Source organism: Pristiophorus japonicus, chromosome 6 (assembly GCF_044704955.1).
Source record: "Pristiophorus japonicus isolate sPriJap1 chromosome 6, sPriJap1.hap1, whole genome shotgun sequence".
Classification (NCBI taxonomy): domain Eukaryota; kingdom Metazoa; phylum Chordata; class Chondrichthyes; family Pristiophoridae; genus Pristiophorus; species Pristiophorus japonicus.
The window spans coordinates 84,478,232-84,499,183 of record NC_091982.1 but is presented as its reverse complement, the minus strand read 5'-3'; the positions used below and the strand labels follow the sequence as shown (position 1 = coordinate 84,499,183).

The following is a 20,952-nucleotide window of genomic DNA, read 5'->3' as shown; positions in this document are numbered from 1 at the left end:
CCTCCTCAAAAAAATTCAATCAGGTTAATCAGACACGATCTTCCTGTAACAAATCCATGCTGACTGCCCTTGATTAATCGTGTCTTTCTAAATGAAGATTTATCCTGTCCTTCAAAATTTTTTCCAATAATTTTCCTATGACTGAGGTTAGGCTAACTGGCCTGTAATTACTCGGTCTATCCCTTTCTCCTTTTTTAAACAAAGGTACAACATTAGCAGTCCTCCAGTCCTCTGGCACCACATCTGTAGCCAGAGAGGACTGGAAAATGATGGTCAGAGCTTCGTCTAGTAGGCTTGTAATGTAACAGAAATATTATGATTTTTCATTATCTAAGAATATTAAACTTACCTATACTATAGCATTTTCTGTGTTTAAAATACCTGTTACAATGTTTTTTTGTTGGAGGCTTGTACCTATGTGAGAAACTTGAACTTGTGGAGGTTCCCAGACCAATCACTGTTAGCTGAACAAGCTGCAGCACCAGCATGAATCAAGCCCTACAACTTCTAAAGTTGTGTATGATTGACAGCAAGACTGGGTGTTCACAGAATATACCAGGGCTTCCTGTTGGTAAACCCAGCCCCTCCTGTACTCTGGTGTTTCAATTGAAAACTGCTGGGAAAAAAAAACTGGGGAAATTATTTTTACAACTATTTCTGCATAAAACATCAAAGATGGGGTAAAGTGTGAACTCTTCCAATTGACTGCACCATCACCTCAGCACTGTACAGAAGTGCCAGCCTAGATTATGTGCTCAAATCTCCAGAGTGGGGCTTGAAACCACAACCTCTGACTCAGAGGCAAGAGTGCTTCTCACTGAGCCAAAGCTGATACCAAGTCACCAATGGCTACAAACTGCCTTTGTTGTGGGATTATTGGACAATGTGGCTCTTTTCCCATCCCCTCCCCAAATCATGTGTTCACTACCCCTTCTTTTCCGACTACCTCCTCACTCCCATCACTATTGCTACATCTTCCTCTTTGAATTGCCTGCCCAGGATCCGTCCCTCCAAAGGTCCAATGCCACTCACTTTGCCCTTAACTACTGCCCATCTACTCCCATTCTCTCCTCCCAAAAGCAGGTGGTGAGAAACCACAACCCCCTATACCCTCAATTTGTTTCCCTCCTACTCTCCTTCCTAGTTTTCCTAGGAGGCAATTTACTTTCATAATTCAACTTGTGATTTTCCTAATAAATAAAATTAGAACGAGGAAAGAAATGATCTGCTTTTCTTCTCTCTTCCCCGCCCCCCCATTTATTTCTCTGATATTGGTGTTAGAGCCTCATTCACAGATGTAAGCAATTAACATTGACCTTTTAAACCTTCAGCAAAACACAGATGACAATTTAAATTTTGTTTAATTAAGTGAAGAAAGACATCGTTCTTGACTTTCTCTATTTATCTGGCCCTTCTCTCTCTCCACATATTCACAGACCCCATTTGTTCAGATGTCTTATTTCTGCACTTCTGCTTAGCTCCGCACTTTCTGAAGTTCATCATAAAACACTAAACAAAAATTACAACAGATGTTTAATCAGAACATTGTGATTCTATGGGCTCAAGTTTCGGCTCGAGTTGCTCCTATTTTTTTGAAGCAACTAGTTTAGAATGGAGTATCTTAGAAATTGCAATTCTCAGCATTTAGTTTGCTCCAATTCTAGTGAGTTAGAACAGTTTTTTTCAAAAGGGGGCGTGTCCAGCCACTTACACCTGGTTTGCAAGTTGAGGCAGCGAAAACTTACTCCAAGCTAACTTAGAATGGAGTAAGTGTAGAATTTTATACGCTCAGAAAAACCTTGCCTACACTTATAAATCAGGCATAGGGAACGAGAGATGGGGGGGGGGGGGGGGGAGTTCACAATCATTAAACACTTCACTTTTACAAATAAAGAGCCATCATCAATAATAAATGATAAATAAATCAATAAATCAATCAAAAAAAATTTTTAAAAATAATTTAAAAAATCAATAAATAAAAAATTACGTTTCTACTCACCTATTGCAGCACCGGGAGCCTTCCAACAGCGTGCTGGGACGGGCCCCCCAAGTTTCTCTCTCTCTGTCAGTGTCTCTCTGTGTTTCTGACAGTGAGGCATGGGGGGGATGGGGGGAGGGTGTGGATAAGGGGGCGGGGGGAGGAGGAGGGAGGGAGTGGAGGAGGGGGAGGGAGAGAGGAGAGGAGGGGGGAGAGGAGGGGTGGTGGAGGAGGGGGAGGGAGGAGGAGTGGAGGAGGGGGGAGGGAGGAGGGGAGGGGGAATGGGGGGAGGGGGGGAGAGGAGGAAGGGGGAGAGGAGGGGGGTGGGAGTGGGGGAGAGGAGGGGTGAGGGAGGGGGAAGGGCTGAACGGGAGGGGGAGGGAGGAGGCTGAATGGGAGGGAGGGAGGCTGAACAAGAGAGAGGGAGGGGGGGGTGGAGGCTGAACGGGAAGGGGGGGTGGAGGCTGAACTGGAGGGAGGGAGAGGGAGCTGAACAGGAGGGAGGGGGGGGAGCTGAACAGGACGGAGGGAGGGGGGGGAGCTGAACAGGAAGGAGAGAGGGAAGGGGAGGGAGCTGAACGGGAGGGAGGGAGGGGAAGGAGCTGAACGGGTGGGAAGCCCAAGTCCTGATCTTCAATGCCCGGGGAGCCCATTTGTTCAGGGCTAGGGGCGGCGTTCTTCGGGCCCCTCCCACACAGCCTGCACAGATTCGGGTTGCGAGGAGCTACTGCACATGCGCTCACACTCTAGCGCACATGTGCAGAGGTCCCGGCACTGTTTTCAGCGCTGGGACCTGGCTCCGCCCCGATCCCTTATGCTGCGCCACGCCGAGCCCGAAGACGTCCTGAGGAGCTCGGAGAATCATAAGGTAAATTTTCGGAGCCCTTTTTATTCCAGAAAGTCGACGCACCTTATGGAGGTGCGCCGTTTTTACAGAGGGCGGAAACTTGGGCCCATTCTTTCTCTCGCTTCACCCTCTCCCCCCACATGCATAAAAAACAAAAACTCTGTCACCTTTACCTCAAATTTGTATTATTTTTCAAAATTATTTTAAGAAAAGCTACTGACAGAATATTTTTCTTTAGCTTCTTGCACTTTCTATCAGAACAGCTGACCAAAAAGTAGTGATGTATCCTGGGACATTAGGTGTAATACACATGCTCAGACTGCACAATCGAAATTCAGCCCAGTCACAGGTCAAGACAAAAATATTGTCCAAACCCTGATATTTTGGAGAGGCTGAAGCATTCAATATTAACTTTAATGAAGGCATTAAAGACACTTAAATTGATAAATGTAATCATGTTATTGTGAAATATGTATTTTTTTAAATTACATTTTGTTTAAACCCTTTATTTTAGACATTAGAAATTCCAGTTACTGAGCGAGAAAAAATGGTGCATGATTAAAAATTTCAGAAAGCATTGAACAAATTTTTGAGAGCCCAATGGCCAGATTGCATTTCGGAGTGACAAGTTAACATGGGCAAACCCCATTATAACTATGGGCATAGGAATTTAGATGGGGAAAATGTTGAAGAAACAAAAAGTTATGCAGACATGAACTGTGTGCATATCTAACATTAATATAAATATTCAATAGGTTATTGAAATTGTTACATGACAAATAAACATAAAAAAAATGCCAAATTTTAAAGTGAATTGTTTGTGTAAGTATTCTAAACTGTTACAGCAGTTGCATTTTTTTATTTATACCAAACTCAAAAACAAAGATTGTTCATAATACAGGTAACAACCTCTGAAAGGGCTGTGTTATTCAAGTTTGGAAGGAAGTTCTGAATTTCATATGTTTGCTTAAATCCAGTAAGTGCAGTTAGAGATATTTGGTAAAGAAGGAACATTGTAAATAATCTATTAAAAAGCCATACCTTAAATTGATATACAATAAGGTATATCAATATATACCCTTAATACATGTAGATATTTCTTGATATATCCATGGTACTTACCTGCTGTGGGTGAAGAAATTACGACTTGTAAAAACATTTACTTCGCAGTCCTTGTAGAAATCTCTCAAATTTCTTTCTAAATTCTTTCTCTAGAGATGTGCAACCCAAATTACAAATGTGTGACCTGACTTACCATAGCAATGTCACGGGACAGCTATCTGTGTGTGTGTATATAATTCTTTTGATATATTCATGGAGCCATGAATACATTTGTATACAGCTTTTGTAATACGACTTATTATTTCCTAGTAATCCACTGTAGATTAATTTGTCATTTATAAACTTTGCAGTAATTACAAAAGTTTTATTCATTCAGTCGCACCATTATTATGCTATACTCGTCCCATTAATGTCCATTCTGATCTGCCAATGGAATAAAACCATTGCGGTGTGTGTGATATATATGTATATATTATAATCTAAAGTGCAAGTACAGAATAGTGAATTCGAGGTGATTAGTCTTATCTTGGGCTAAGGAGATTGTTAGAAATTAACAAGCAAAATTTGCTATCTGGGTTGATGGCATCATGCAAGCCACCAGCTAAAGTGACCAGTGCACTGGTGCCATTATCATTCTCTCTATTGATTAGGATAATAATTATGTAAATAATGCATCCAATCATTTACACTAAAAGTTAAATTGCAGAAATAATTAAGTGACAGAGACAAGAGCTGAAATATTTGGGCGGTGGGTAATAGTTCAGAGAGTTCAACAACAATAGGAACTTGCTTACATATTCTGTCAGAGGCAATGTCATGTTGGGATGGTGAGCTAGACACACTGCTGCTCTGGTGTGAAGAGGGGTGACTTCCAGGTCGTTGACTATCTTCAAGGGATGGTGCTGGGGATGGGCTATTGTGAACCCGCTCCTGGTGGCAGAACAAAAATTCAAGAGGTTGTCCAAGTAGATGAGTGTAACCTTTACTGGCTTGTAGTGGCATTCCCTACATTCCGAAATACAAGGTTAATTTTCATTATTCATTCAGCTTTGTACATACTTAAATATATTGTTACTACTGATGATGCTGTGGAAAACACTGAGGTTATACATTTAGCACTTTCAACACATTTCTATTCAAATACAGGTCAAATCAATATCTATAAAATATTCACAGACAGTTCTATTCTTTATTATATGATCATCTGTGTGTTTCTGCTTATTTTATATTTAAATCTAATCAGTAAATTATTTATCATAAACTCAAACCCAAAGGGAAGAAGAGTCTCCATTTATCAATTAGACTACAACATTATGAAAGACATGTATTGACAATAATTTACTTATCAGGATAAAATTGACTGAACATCAAACTGGTTCTGTTTTATAATTCAGATATAAAGCGTAACATTCTTTCCAGTACTGCACTTAGTGATTGTTTTATACAGTAAATAATTTCCATTTCCAGTACTTTTTGGCCTGTTCAAGCTGGATATCAACATGATTAAATCCAAAACCTGCACACCCTGCACTGTATTCCATATGCCTTAGGCCTAACGTAGTGTTTCTGTGAATGAAAATAAAGTGGATCAAGGAAAATAACTGGAACAGTGATTTGGAAGCTCTTGGTGGACTCGCAACAAGACCGAAGTGTGAATGCCGGCTCGAGAGATCATTCAAACTCTGGCGCCTTCAATGTGAAAGTTCAGCAGTTTTAGGGAACCTGCTAGATGGAGATTTTTATAGCAATAGAATGTTCCGCTTCAAGAAGGAAACCCTCCCCACAGACTAGCAGCCCCTATTTAATAGACAGAGTGCCATTCAACCTTATGCATCCAACTTTCCACTCAAATGGCTGAAGAAGAAAAGAGGCAATAGTGGGGAGCTGGGAAAACATGAATAATGTGACAGAGGTACCACAGAAATCGGTTTCAAAAACCATGTACAAAGCTGTTAAACAAATATTTTGCAGAAAATGGATCTTCATATTTTTCTGAAAGAAGACAATGAACATCTTATGAGGATAAATGGAAGACTTTGACAATTTTTATTGCAGCTGGAATAGTTCTACAAAGAAAATGGCATCTTTGAGAATGGTGCTTTCAAACGTGATCTGACGAGCAAAGTTCACTGTGATGTGACTAGAAGTGAACTCTTAAAGTTGCTGTAGCATGGTTCTCCGTCGGGCATCATCGACCTTCAGATGAGATTACATGGAATGCTGGTGCACCTGCTTTTGATTTTTTTAAATAGTCTAGATTGGTCAGTTTGCATCGATGATAACATTCTGGGCTTTGAGTGGCTGAAAAACGGAACTTCTGAGCCAGTTCCCTATTATTTAAGGAGCCTATTATTTTAAAGTGCACCCCACCTCCAAAATGCATGATACAACCAAGGAAGCTCACAAATAGGGCATTTTAAACTTTGAAGTAAAAATAGAGAATGGTTATATTAAAGCAAATGCAGGATTTTATAAATTGAGAAACTGAAGTGAAGGCCCATAGTATATGGTGCCACTGGTTGGAAAGAGTAGAAGAGAAGATAAAGTAAATTTGGAAGTAGTGATTAGGTGACCCCAAATGTATGTTCTAAAAGCATAAAGATTATAGGAGGAAGAGAAACCCAAGGGAGTTAAGGTGTCCCATTATTTTGAGGTCCTGGGAACTAATAATTTAAAGTAGAAAATTGGCATGAATTTGGATTTCAACACAGTATCATGCAAGGAGGAAAAAAAAGCACATTTAGTGCAACATAGAGCTTCGAAGAAACGAGAGAGGGAAAATTCAGAGAAATGCTGACCATAAGAGAGGCAAGAAAGGTTGTGACATAAAGTGACAGGTCTGTCGCTCAAATTGAGAGAGAGGTTGTCTATCCAAATACAAGTTTTTAAGTTGTATCCTGTCTGGGAGTGCAAGAGAGTTGCCAAATGAGCTTCCTCAGATCTGAGACCAGTACTTAACTCTTGGAGAGACAAAGATAAAATAACAGGAAAGAGAGGAAGAAGGCAACGGCAGCAAGTTTAAAATTGATCTTTAATTGAATTTTGGGTGTTTTATAGGGCTACTCCTGACATGCCAGGGTTTATTTCAATGTGAGCTGAATATATTTTTAAAATTCCTAGCCCAGGGAAACTGGTATTCCCCAGAGCAGTCCGAGATCTAAGGGTTAACATCTGCACACAGCTGCACAGTCAGAGGATGCAGAAATTAATTTTGGGTCAAATAAAAGTGAAAACAAATCCCAACTGTGTAATAACAAACATAGTCCATATATGTTCATTGTACGCTTCATTTGTCGCAAATAGTGTTCACTGAAGAAGTTTCTGTGGCAGTGTACAGCCAACAAAGGGATGAGGTCATGTGTTTCCATTATGACCCTTTTGACCTTCACAGGAAATAAGCCTGTGTTTAGCAGACTGTGAACTGACTGGCTATTTGGCACAAATATCCTGAATGGGTATAAAATAAATTGCATTAGTAAATCGTGTTATTTTAATAAACTATCTGGCCAGTGAGCAGGTGCTAATCCCTGATAGAGTTCCACATTCTAGCAATTTAAATGTCAGAACTGCTAATGTACATATTCTTAAAGTGGCAGCACACTAAATATTTAACCATAGCCAATATAGGAATGCACAGGTTCTATTATTTAACGGAGTGCCTTAAGCTAATTAAAGCACCCAGCTTTTGCCTCTTTAACTTTCTATCCTTCATTCCAGCATGAAACCTTTTTTCTTCATGCACGATGGTGACTGCTTATTACTTGACAATGGCATTCATATAATTTGTCTAAGGACTTCCCCTTTCCAAAAAATTTGTGCAATAGCAATGTACCCAAAGTGGGTTGCAGCTATCTCTGAAACCAGGTCCAAATCTATCCCGGGTTTAAAAATACTTGCATTTATATAATGCCTTATCATGTCTTCCACAAATGAATTGCGTTGAAATCTAATGATATATGGAGACAAATATGGCAGCAATTTTTCATGCAGCAAAAACCCACAACTGGCAGCGAGATGAATGACCAGTTAATCTGTTTGTGGCGATTGAAGGCGTAATGCTGGCCAGGACACTGGGAGACCTCCCTGTTTTTCTTTGAATATTGCTAGTGAGATTTTAAGCATCCAGCTGAGCCACTAGAATAGGCAGATGGAGCCTTAAACAGAGTCAGCCGAAATGTTATCTTCAAATCCTGGTGCGAGTCTCAAATCCAAGCCGTCTAAATGGTGAGGGTGTTGCCAGTTGAGCCAAGCCAACACAAATCCATGCCTATCGCAATTCCAATAGTTCAGCTGTTTGAGCCGGAAAGCAATTACGTCTAAGAGACCAAACAAGGTTGTAGCTAGACCCAATGGTGAGCTGGCTGACCAATAGTGGGGCTGCAGCAGTCCTGGGTTAGGAAAGGAAATACTACCCAGGGCTCCTGCTCCTGATCACAATCCAGTCATCCATGTTTGAACATCAGGTGAGGACCGAATTAAACTCTGCTGTGAACAGCCATTGTCAAATAACCTGCTGATAGTCACGGTTGTGGTTCATTCATGAGTAATGTCCGCTTGGACAAGGTAACATTCCAGTTGGGTGCCTTCAGGCTAGTGGATGTGGGGAAATGGGAGGAAATAAACTTTAAAAATCTATTCCTAATACAGAAATGAAATGGTACTCTGCAACATGGAATAAATCAGGCCCTTGGGGAATATTTAAATATATGAGACTAGGTAACTATTTTAGTGCCTCGTTATTTATTTTAAGGCATGACTAGTTTAGGAATTATGCTTAAGCATGTAACTAAACAAACCTATTATCAGTCAGTGAGCTAATGAGTCGACATGCATTCTGTTACTCAAGCCCTACAAGCACTGGCTCATTAGGTAACTACTATCCTGTGGAAGCCTGTTTTAAATCTGATAAGTAACTATATCATTTGCTAAATAAATCAGTGACTAATGGTATGACATTAAACCAAGCAATGAGAGCTTAATGATGAAAGTAATCATACATGTGTGAGCACTTGAAACTCTCTACCCGTACCGGGAAGGAAATAATGACAAGTGTGTTTATCCCAATCCATTTTCTCTGTTAACGACCACCAGAAAAGGTGTATGAGTATTGTATTGGCTTATATTGTTTAGATATTGGTGATAAAATATCTGTATTTATATAGTGGGTCACAATGTCAGAAAACATTTCACACAGTCACATTTGAACTTTACTGTAGCAGCCATTCTATGGCAGCATCATCCTACAAAAAACAATGAGATGGCTGATCTGTTTAATATTGAGGGAAGAACATCGGAAAATTGTCTGCACTGAATCAAATACAGCACAGGAAGACTGGAATTCGATTTAACATCTCATCAGAAGGATGTGATTGTCTGACTAAAGAAAACGATATTCATTTCTCCCAGTAGGGCTCCTGACAATGTAAAGGTTGTTGTGCCATTATTAGCATTGTCATGGGTAAAGGACAACTCTTCACTAATTATGATTGTGGATAAAAAGGTCACTTACCATTGCAGATAGTGGTGCTTTTATTTTTGTTTCCAACTGTCAAAGCGGCTAGTACCAGTTGTGACAGTTTATAAAGGTTAAGGCGATGGCATTATCTTTTTGCTTCTAGCGATGATGCTATTCTCCAAAAGGCTTGCAGCATTACTTCCTGTCTCTGCAGGAAATACTTTCTATACTGGGAACTGTTCTGAATGGTTATTTGGTCTCCATGTCAGTCTCTTAGTGGATTTAAAGAAAGTAAACTATATCCAATTTATAAAAATTGAAAAATGCTATTGCTTGGCAATTACTCAGTTATCCCATGAATGCTATCAAATGACTTATTTTTTAATGCAGGTCTGAGCCCATTGCTTTGCAGAAAGAAAATATATATTTCTACAGCGTGGGAATGCACCAGAGAGATAAAATTCAGATGCTCATCTTACTTTATAAAAAAAAACAAAAGCTGTAGATTTTTTCTCTGAATTGTTGTACTTTTCTTTGTGCACAGCCACCCTAGTGATATTTATTCACTATAGCTGGTGTGGTGCAGTCTCACATTGGATGTGTGGCATCATGAAGTTTTGAGGCAGACAAGGATGGAAAATTGGATGCTCTCTCGTGCCCCCTGGTGGCCACTTCAGTGTGGCATTGGTAGGCCTGAGAGTAGGTCACCTGCCTGTCCTCCCAGCCACAGGTAACAAAGTCCAGAAAGACCAAGAGGGAGAAAAATAGAGGGAGCAGGAAGGGTAGAATGGTAACTACTCCCTAAAATTCTTTGAAGGAAATAGCTACTGCAGATTCTTGACACAATTTTACCACAAAACAATGATGCAACAGGACCAGGACACAACTGCATCATTCTCTGAGAAAAAAGAAGTCACCTTTAGTCATGAAAAGTATAAGCTGGAGCAGAAAACACTGACATCTCCAACTCTGCTCAGCTGGACACGAACACAGTGAACTGCAGTGGTTAGTGACCTTTAAAATTCTACAATTTTATAACCAGTGTTCAATTAGATTATAAATACTGGCCTTTATTCTCAGTGGGTAATTAACACAGCAATTTATTTAGAAAGACACATTGTCGGAGGAAAGTATTTTTTTTAATTCTAATCGAAAATAAAAATGTATTGTTTACTAACTCAGTGAAATTGCGAGTAGACATTCACCCAGATTTGCTGGAGTGGTGCATCTCGCATTGTGCCCAGTTAGTTTTGTCCTGCACTATTCAGCTCAAAAATGTTTTGTCCTGTAACTTGGTGGAAGTGCTAGCTGATAATGGCCCAGCGAGGGTGTTGTGTAGGCATGCCTGTCCAATGTGTGATGTCTGTAACACTGTTATGCAACACTGAATGTACCTTTGTACTGTACACACCTTACCGGTACACTAGAGGGTGCTGTTGCTGGAGACCCAGGGGTTGCCTGCACACAGCAGGTAACCCAGTATAAAAAGGAAGGCACAGATTGTTGTCGTCATTCAGGAGCTGCTAATAAAGGACTGCAGATCTGCACATTCTCTGAAGGTGCCCTTTTTCTTTGCAGCCTTTGCATGCATAGTCTTTGTAGTGGCACTGGTGGGCTCTGTGGTTTCCTCCACAGTGCCAGCATGGGGCCATCCGATTTGCCCCATTTGGTGGACTCGGTTGCGGGACTCGGGGCAGCATTTCTGCCTTTAGAAGTGTCCAAGCGGTGCACTGCGCTCGCCGGTTTAGACTCCAGGGTCGGTATTCACCTGGAGTCGCTGGCCAAAACCATGAAGGCCTGGCTCACTTGAATTGCTTTCTGCAGGGTGACCGTGATGTCAGCCGAGAGCAATTTGTGTAGGAGGCCTTCATGGCCGATTCCGATGTCAAATATGTTCCTTAGTGCTTCATTAAGGTGGTCGCCTAACTCACACGGTGCAGCTAGTCTTCTTAAGTGTGCAGCATACTTGGCAATTTCTTGGCCCTCAGGTCGCCGGTAAGTGTAGAACCGGTGCCTGGCTGTGAGGATGCTTTCTTTCGGTTTTAGTTGTTCCTGTATGATTGTTACAAGTTCCTCATAGCTCTTGGTGGTTGTCTTCTTCAGGGCTAGTAAGTCCCAGACGAGACCGTAGATGGTGGGCCCACAACTGCTAAGCAGGATGGCCCTGCATTTGTTCGGTAGTGTGGCCGGTGTGTCCCCGTCCAGGTCGTTGGCTATAAAGAAGTGTTCCAATCTTTCCACAAAAGCATCCCAATCTTCCCCTCTGTAAATTGCTGAAGATTGCTGAGGTTAGACATGTTGAGTGTGTAGTTCGTGATCCCGTATTCCCGTGGTCAATGGGCAGCCCAGCCACCACCAATGGCAACCTGCACCAGACCAGCCCTACAGCCCCTGGCCACCAAGGCCAACACCAGAAGCATGAGGCCAATACCCTCCAGCTTCCCTGGCAAACCCTGGGATGACCTGATCCCTCATCCCCATTGGTGGACAAGGAGCCCACCCAGTCTTGTGGCCCTGCCCACCACCCTTCAACTACCCACATCACAGTGTATACACACCACCCACTGCTGCCGTGGCTACCTCCCCGAGGGATCCCACAACAATGACACCCACTTGGTTTGTGTGTGAGGGAGGGAAAACATACGAGGCCAGCCTCAAGCACAGGGGTCACACCTGGCAACCACACAACCCTCACCACAACCTCCCATAGCCCACCACTGATCACCTCCCCTGGTCATGACAACTAGGTTATGAAAAATGCTCAGGGGGGAGTATTGTTTTGTAGGCATGCCTGTACTCACTGTGTCTCTGATGAGTTGGCTAATCACCGGGGCTCCGACACAGATGAAGATGAAGCTGCTCATACCCTGGAAAAAGAGTATGGAATCTTTACCTGCTCCACCGGAAGTTCTCCGTGGATGATGGAAGTGGACATCGACGGGGTCCCAGTCTCCATGGAGATCAGCACAGGGGCGAGCCAGTCTGTGATGAGCCAAAAGACCTTTGAAAAAATTTGGAGGAATCCTGCCACTCGAAACTGTCTCCTGTCCAGGCAAAGCTGCTCACCTATACCAAAGGTAAAATCCAAATCATTGGCAGTGTGGACGTCCAGGTCTCCCAGGGCGGTGTGTTGCACAAACTCCCCCTGTGGATTTAGCCGGCGACGGTCCCACGCTGCTGGGCAGGAATTGGATGAACCGGGTCCACATCAGGCGAAGTGATGATGTGGAAGAAAAGAGCACCACAGCCTGCCTGCAGCAAGACCACAAAATGGCTGCAGCACCACAAGCATGTGGAAGAAAAGAACACCAAAGCCTGCCTGCAACAAGACCACAAAATGGCTGCAGCACCACAAGCATGTGGAAGAAAAGAGCATCACCAAATGGCTGCAGCACCACAAGCAGCAGACCTGCATTCAAAATGGCCTCCTCCATGCTACGAGTCAACATGGAAGAGCAGCATGTGACATCGAGCGGCCAATCGGATTTGAAGGCTCCCTTAAAGGAGACCGGTAACCAAAAAAATTTCAAGGGGAAGTTTCAACTATTTGAGTACACGGACTTTAAAGCTAAAGATGCAATTAAAGGGTGCAAGTATGAAAATGTATGCAATGTAACCATGAATTGTGATGCTGGTTTAACTAATGTGACTAATGAGATGAATGCAGCTGCCAGTAAAGTTAAGAACAAGTTAGAGATTGTGAAATGCCTAATGTAACCATGTCTGTTGAAACCAGGACACCCAAAAGTGATGTAAGTGCTAGAATGTATAATGCAGGCTCGACTATGTGTGATCAGAGCCAAGGTGTCATGTATACCAGTAGGACACTGCCAAAGGACATTGGGTCCTACAGGGACCATGCTGATGCCAATGGAATCCCCCTGTGGGAGACCCCCAGGTCCAGCAGGTTACCTGACCATGTAGCCTGGACCTTTGGAACGAATGTGATGCCCCTTGCAGGACACACACACAGGCAGTGGGAGCAGATCCACTACAGGGACAGTGATCAATGGGCAGCCCAGCCACGACCAATGGCAACCTGCACCAGACCAGCCCTGCAGCCCCTGGCCACCAGGGCCAACACCAAGAGCATGAGGCCAATACCCTCCAGCTTCCCTGGCAAACCCTGGGATGACCTGACCCTCATCCCCATTGGTGGACAAGGAGCCCACCCAGTCTTGTGGCCCTGTCCACCACCCCACAACTACCCACATCACAGTGTATACACACCACCCACTGCTGCCATGGCTACCTCGCCGAGGGATCCCACAACAGTGACACCCACTTGGTTTGTGTGTGAGCAAGGGGAAACGTACGAGGCCAGCCTCAAACACAGGGGTCACACCTGGCAACCACACAACCCTCACCACAACCTCCTATAGCCCACCACTGATCACCTCCCCTGGTCATGACAACTCGGATATGAAAAATGCTCAGGGGGGAGTATTGTTGTGTAGGCATGCCTGTTCACTGTGTCATGTCTGTAACACTGTTATGCAACACTAAATGTACCCTTGTACTGTACACACCTTACCGGTGCACTAGAGGGTGCTGTTGCTGGAGACCCAGGGGTTGCCTGTACACGGCAGGTAACCCAGTATAAAAAGGAAGGAACAGCTTGTTGTTGTCACTCAGGAGCTACTAATAAAGGACTGCAGGTCTGCACATCTGCACAGTTTAAGTACCATACCCTGCCTCGTGGAGTCATTACTAAAGGTGCCTACATACACCACAGAAGGCATCTGGGACCTTGGTGAATGACTGGACCAACAGTCTAACTCCTCAATCAATGAGAGTTAAGGATTGAGGAATATATAGAGGTAGGACTGAAAAGGAGGGTGAATTAGAGTGGGTGAATTCAATGTCAAATCAGGTACAGAAAGGGAAAGATTTGATTGAGAGAAAAAAAGAGATAAAGGAAAAGGAAGGAAAAAAAATTGTGATTTAAAATCTCCAATAACAATTTACAACCTGAAGGAATGAGGCTGCATGCTTTTTAATTGTTCATTTTCTGGGCCAGAAAGTTTGATTGGCAGTCATTAACAATTATCACAACATTAAAAGGGTATTTATGCTATTAATTACTGGACTTAATCTTCTGTGGGCATTTTAATGGATAATTAAAATGCAAATGCAGCAACTTCATTAAACTCGCGAGGAAGTGAAGGGCGAGATGTCATTTTTGCGAAGCTAAAGGAGGGGCAGCGCAAATCATCCTGCAACTTGTAACCATTCACAGTTCATGGGGCATCTTTCCCATGCCACAAGTTGCTGGCCGATTTGAACATTAGTAACTATGTGCATCATTATTTTTTGAGCAAATTCCGGCCCATTTTCCCTCTTATGACGGGACTGACCATTCTCGACCTTGCCCCAACACGAGGCTATTCTGAAGGTGTGTACTGTGGAGTTGGCCACACATCCTGAAACATCTTTATGCACAATCTTGCATGTTGGCGCATCAAACATTGGGGGTTGAAATGGAGTTGCCCAAGCTGGGAAATTCCAGTACTTGTGAGGTACTGTTGTACACTCAACTAGTACTTTTACTGGTTCAACCTCTTGGACAAGTCTAAAGTACTGACTTCTGCATTAGTACAAGGAGCCACATCAAGTCACACGTAATTTTTAAAAATTAATTCATGGGATGTGGGTGTCACTGGCAAGGCCAGCATTTATTGCCCATCCTTAATTGCTCTTCAGAAGGTGGTGGTGAGCTGCCGCCTTGAACTGCTGCAGTCTGTGTGGTGAAGGTAATCCCACAGTGCTGTTAGGGAGAGAGTTCCAGGATTTTGACCCAGCGACAATGAAGGCGATATATTTCCAAGTCAGGATGGTGTGTGACTTAGAGGAGAACTTGCAGGTGGTGGTGTTCCCATGCGCCTGTATCATCTGAGCAGCAATGGGAGTGCTTGAACAAAGGGGAATATTAATCACTGAACTGAAGGTACCGAGGAAAATGTTCTTCTATTTCAAATAATGCAGTTGGAGTGAGGGGGGTTCTTTTATACTGGAAGTTTCCACCTAGGCTTTCCTTCTTTTTAAAGAATGATTTTAAGATATTTAGGTGACCCAGTACATTGATACTTTCCTATCTTGCCTCAGAATGGTAGTGCACTTATTCCTAGACCCAAGCGGAGGAAATTGCAGAGTAAATCTACCCACATCACTTCTGCACACTCCTTTGTGGGTCAGGTACAGAGTAGCAGAGACAGGTGTGTTAGTATCCATTTTTAATTAGGAAAGGTATACCTGACGATGAAAAGAAGAGGTGAGGGTGCATAAAATCCAAAGTGGGGTAGGGGTGGTGGGGGGTGTGTGTGGCTGAAATAGAAATAAAGAACCTTTTTAAGTTATCAGCCATTTGAAGTATATCTAACATTACCTTTCCTCCCCTCCACTCACACCCGCGCCCCCCCCATGCATACCCACCATAATGAGGACAGAACAAGAATGTTACATCTCAAAAATCTAACTGTGCGCCATGTAATATACAGTACTGATTTACTGTAGATAAGAGAACTGAAATATGACTGCTGTTCTTAACTGCTCCTTTAGGAAAGACCCAACAGTTGTTTTTATATATCAGGCTGTGCGTGTTCAGTTATCTGTCCTTGGATTTAAAATCATGTTTACAGACTGCAAATTTCAGATCTGAGTACTGTACAACCACTGATTTGCGATGTATTCTATTTTTGCAATTTAACCTTGAGTTTTAAGGTTTTTCACTCCCATCATTCTCAAGTAATAAGTCAGGCAACTGGAATAGCTTTTAGAAAAATAAAACAGTTCATCAGTTGTGATATTGATTATGAAGGAAAATAAATTCCTGATTACCAGTTGTTTCTACATAGAGATTGCAGTGGTTTCAGTCTTACCTTAATAACAGAAGCTCCTGCTCGGGAAAGGGGACTGTGCATTTGGGCTGCCACTGCCATGTTAGCTATGGTGCTGAGGTGACTCATCTGGCTCATTGCCATGGTAACCGATGCAGGAGGTAGGCTGACAGGGATGAGGGGGTGGGGCATCATCATGAATGGCAACTCTAGTCCTTTTTGTATATAGAAAAACAGAAAAAAAGTTTGTGTGCATTAATGTCTTTCTTTTCAGCTTGAATGTGACCTGTTTTCATTTGCTATATTTTTGTTATCATGGTCTATCATTATAACTCCGATTTAATACTTTGTGGGCATTGTAAAGTGAAAGGAACAAGCACATAACAAGCACATAAGTATTTGATAGCAATGTTAAGGCATGTTTTCCACAGTTGCAGCATAACTATTGACTCAGTCATACCTGTGGACACTTGTTTTGATTGGTTGACCTCCAACTGATATGTCAATAATGCAGGATCTTATTGAGCAACGGTCAATGATTCCTTAATATCTGACCAGCCCCCTTAGCAGATAATTCCTTTCCTCCACCCACGCATGAGATCTAAAGCCTAACCTGATCTGGAATATGCATTGTTTTTTACTGCTTTAATTTGGCATATCTAGTCCCTAAACGAATAAGCAATTTTGTGCATGGATTTTCCCCAGAGAATGTCAGTAAATGCATCAATTCGGGTGCCACCTTCACAGCAGTCATAACTAATATTACCACTGTAGATGACATTGCAAGAAATGATAGCAAAACTTCATATAAATAACAGTTATGATTAAATATTAATTATTCAACCTATCCTGTGCCAGGGCTGATCTCAGCAATACAGTTTGGGGTCTTCTCCTTTATTGCACCTGCTTTTCTTTATCTCCCTGGCATAATGCAAGTTCTAATTCAGACATTGTAATGGTTGTGTTGTATATTTAAGCAGACTTGAAGTTGAGGCCAGGTTAGAAAAAAGGGAAAAGATTTCTTGAGTGTTCTGTAAATGGACGAAACATACTAACAATGTTGGTTAATGAATGAAGGACCTTGGTTAATAACACTGATGGTAACCATCATCTTGATTTTCTCATGCATAAAAAGACATTTCCCAGCATCTATAAAGATACCCTTCAATTATAGTTTTCTAGTTGCATGTATTACAGAGTTAAAAGACTAACAGCCACAGGTTTATACATCATTTAAAATCCAGAACTCCATTCAATGGATAATGTATGCCACTCTCAGTGCCATTTGTCCCATTTCTAACGTGGCGTGGATTTGAAAACGGTGACCTCTGAATTTTGAAACATAAATTTATTGGAACTATAAGTGCGCACTTAGTGTAAAGTTTCATTTGCAGCTTTTCCAGTCTGCTCAGACCTTCCCCAATGTTGAGTGAATATCTGCTGCAGGCTAGTAATACTGGGTGCTGGTCCAATGGCCCTCCTGTAGCTAGACATAAAATTATCAACCTAATCTTGGTATCATGATTGGGCACTGTTTACTTTGACCAGCAACCTCTAGTGATCAGAGGCACTAGGCAAAACCTCCTACGAAGGGAATGTTGGTGCCTCCAACAGTACTGGTTATATCTATTTAGCCATCAAAGGCAACCAACAGCAACTGGCATTTACTAAATGCCCTTAATATAGAAAAATGTGTCAAGGCACTTCACAGAAATGTAATTAGACAAAAAACAATAATGTCGGTGATTTAAGAGCTAGTTATAAGTAAAACATTTTTAAAACTATCTTGCAAAATGTTGTATGATTGCTCGAGAGCTGAGCTCAGCAAAGCTCCTTAGTCAAACTTGAGCACATCCTTGAAATCTTCATGTGTACATAGTATTAGATGTGTTGTGCATACAAGATAAAATGTTACAGTTTTCTTTTATCTGGAACTGTATGTCAAGAAGAATCAGCTTCTGTTGTTGTGGATTAAAACCACGATACCAGAGTTGAAATGAGGATGAGAGCAGGACAAGTTGTATTGGTTTGGGAGAGGTGGTCATTTTTATTCTCTCTGTAGATAAACCTGCCCCAGTTAAAATTCAATCGGGGTCCTTTTGATGGAATAACACCCCAGTTTGTATAAATTCATGAGGCCCCCGCCTGTTTCAGGCAGGTGATACAACCGACTGCAGGTTAAACTGGTTGAGTTTTGAATGGGTAAGTAGCTGGCTTGTTTTAACTAGCTCAGTTTGAGTTAACATCGACCAAGATAGCTTTCATTTGATGGCAGTTGGCATCTCTGTTTTTGTATCTTAGATATATAAATGATAGAGTTTTTAATATTAAGTGAGCACATCTGACAAAGTACATCCCAGCTATAACACACTCCATGGGCCATGATGCACTATATATATCCACTGAAACTGCAAAAATATATATTTTTAAACTGCTTTGTGGTATTTGTAATGCAACAAAGAATGATCCAACCAAGTCTGCACAAGCTTAATTATTGAAAATGTGCTGTCATTTTGTTTCAGTTTTGATAAATTACACCCGTGACAAAATAGGGAGATTTAAAAAAAAAAAAAATTATTTCAAACTCGTTTACAAATAACTGGAACTAAAATGGAGGCTATCTTCCCTTGATTACAAAATGGAGGCCCAGATACTAAAGTACAGAAATTCCAGCAGTGCCATTGTGGGGGTGGAGACTCCACACACTGCTTTACTCCCACCATGGACCTATCCCCATTGTCAAGGACATGGTGATTAACCTAGTGGGAGTGGGGGGGGGCCACACATGTAGCAGCACAACTGAGACACCCACCCAGCGGAGCAATTGGAATTTCACAACAGCACCCTACTACTAGAGAGGGAGCCGCATACCTGGTTGGGCAAAACATAACAGATAAATCTTCATTCTCTTCTTGCAATCCAAAGCTGGCAGACCCAGAATCGAAAGGTAATCCCTCTGGGGTCCATAACAATTCCATTCCTGCTTCGTGGGGCCTACATGCTGCTCAAAACCATACCAACCACTGCTCCAATCATCCTCTTAGCACTCAAACATTTAACCAGCATGAGTTCTCCATCAATTTGTTGCAGGGTTATTATGGAGATTAAGTTTAAACTCCAGTCTGAGATGATCACCACAGATAGAGGAGTAAATAACCAATGGAAGACCTTTCTCAGGATATAGGTACTGCTGGCCCATTGGAGTATGTAGTGGGATTCCTGTAGCCCAACAATGTCCCCAGACATTGCTGGAGGCAGGTAGAGAAAGCACCCATTGAATCCATCAATCAAAATCAGACATGGCTTTGTGAATGGGCCACAAACCCAACAGATCCGTGTTCTATCACAAATTCTGCTGCCTCTGATTCTACCACACTGGAATTCCATGTCAGGAAGTGGAAATGTTGTGCTTAATTGTCTGTGGGACAAGGCCAGGTCAGTTGATCTGGGCATCGCTGGCAAGGTCAGCATTTATTGCCCTTGAGAAGGTGGTGATGAGCCGCATTAGTGCATGTGATGAAGGTAATGCTGGACGGTCATAGAAACTAGGTGCAGGAGTAGGCCCTTCGAGCCTGCACCACCATTCAATAAGATCATGGCTGATCATTCACCTCAGTACCCCTTTCCTGCTTTCTCTCCATACCCCTTTAGCTGTAAGGGCCATATCTAACTCCCTCTTGAGTATATCCAATGTCCGTCCGGTTTTATTTTTAGTATACTTCTTTGTAGCATTTTGGTACAACTGAGTGGTTTGTTAGGCCATTTCAGAGGGCAGTTAAGAGTCAACCACATATAAGCCAGACTAGGTAAGGACAGCACATTTCCTTCCCTAAAGGACATTAGTGAACCAGATGAGTTTTTACGACAATCCAGTAGTTTCATTGATATTAACTTTTTATTCCAGATTTATTTAATTAACTGAATTTAAATTCCCCAGCTATCATGGTGGGATTTGAACTTACATCTCCAGGTCTCTAGATTACCAGTCGAGTAGCATAGCCACTATGCTACTGTTCTGGGTGCTAATTTAGCCAAACATGGTCAAGGTATTAACAGGTGTACAGAAAGCAGATGATGTATCAGACTTCTATGTAACTCACTCAACCATTTAATCATTGGATGACTGGCAACTTTGCCTTTAGAGACCTCTTGAACTGAATAATTACTGGGAAATCTTTGAGTTTAATTCTGGCAGTAAATATGAACTCATTCATGCATAACATTACAATTGGAAGGTCAATGAGACAAAAATATTGAAGAAAAGCCTGAACCATAACACCATCAGTCGCCAAATCAGTAGCTGTAGCAGTCCAGGCCAGCAAGCAATATTTGATGGATAACTTAACATGTCTTCATTCTTTTCAACTCTACTAAATTAGTTTGCGCAGGAACAATCTTGATGAAACATTTTTTTGCAAGTCTGTCATTAATCTCTTTCGCAATTTGTGGGCAGAACCTTTGTCCTCTCTTTACCAAACCAATTGATATCAAACCATTCCCTGCTCAACTGTAATTTTAAGTTTTCCAACAGCATGGTGAAGGTGAAGGAAGACAGATGTTTGAATGATAAGGGAGTCTAGGGTTATGGGGAACAGGCAGGGAAGTGGAGTTCAGGCCAATCTTAGTGAATGGCGGAGCAGGCTCGAGGGGCCAAATGGCCTACTCCTGCTCCTATTTCTTATGTCCTTATGTCCTAAGGTAACTTTTTAACCAATATAAACAGCCTTTCTCTACGTCTTTGTGCAGTTCTTGATCAATATAGTGATAGCTCAGT

The 20,952-nt window shown here is 42.1% G+C and overlaps 1 protein-coding gene across 15 annotated transcripts in view; it reads right to left on the bottom strand.

The window, feature by feature from the left end:
- Positions 1 to 20,952, bottom strand: part of dacha (dachshund a) — a 425,557-nt gene that overhangs the window by 116,744 nt on the left and 287,861 nt on the right. For 9 of the 15 annotated variants that reach the window (XM_070883036.1, XM_070883037.1, XM_070883039.1 and 6 more), the window contains 2 exons: positions 16,221 to 16,393; positions 4,682 to 4,892 (listed from right to left, as the gene is read on the bottom strand). The exons of 1 other annotated variant lie outside the window; for it this stretch is intronic. In XM_070883036.1, coding sequence (XP_070739137.1) covers positions 4,682 to 4,892; positions 16,221 to 16,393 — 384 coding nt within the window. The remainder of the gene's footprint in view (positions 1 to 4,681; positions 4,893 to 16,220; positions 16,394 to 20,952) is intronic. 5 more of the 15 variants (XM_070883038.1, XM_070883050.1, XM_070883045.1 and 2 more) reach the window with 1 other exon arrangement.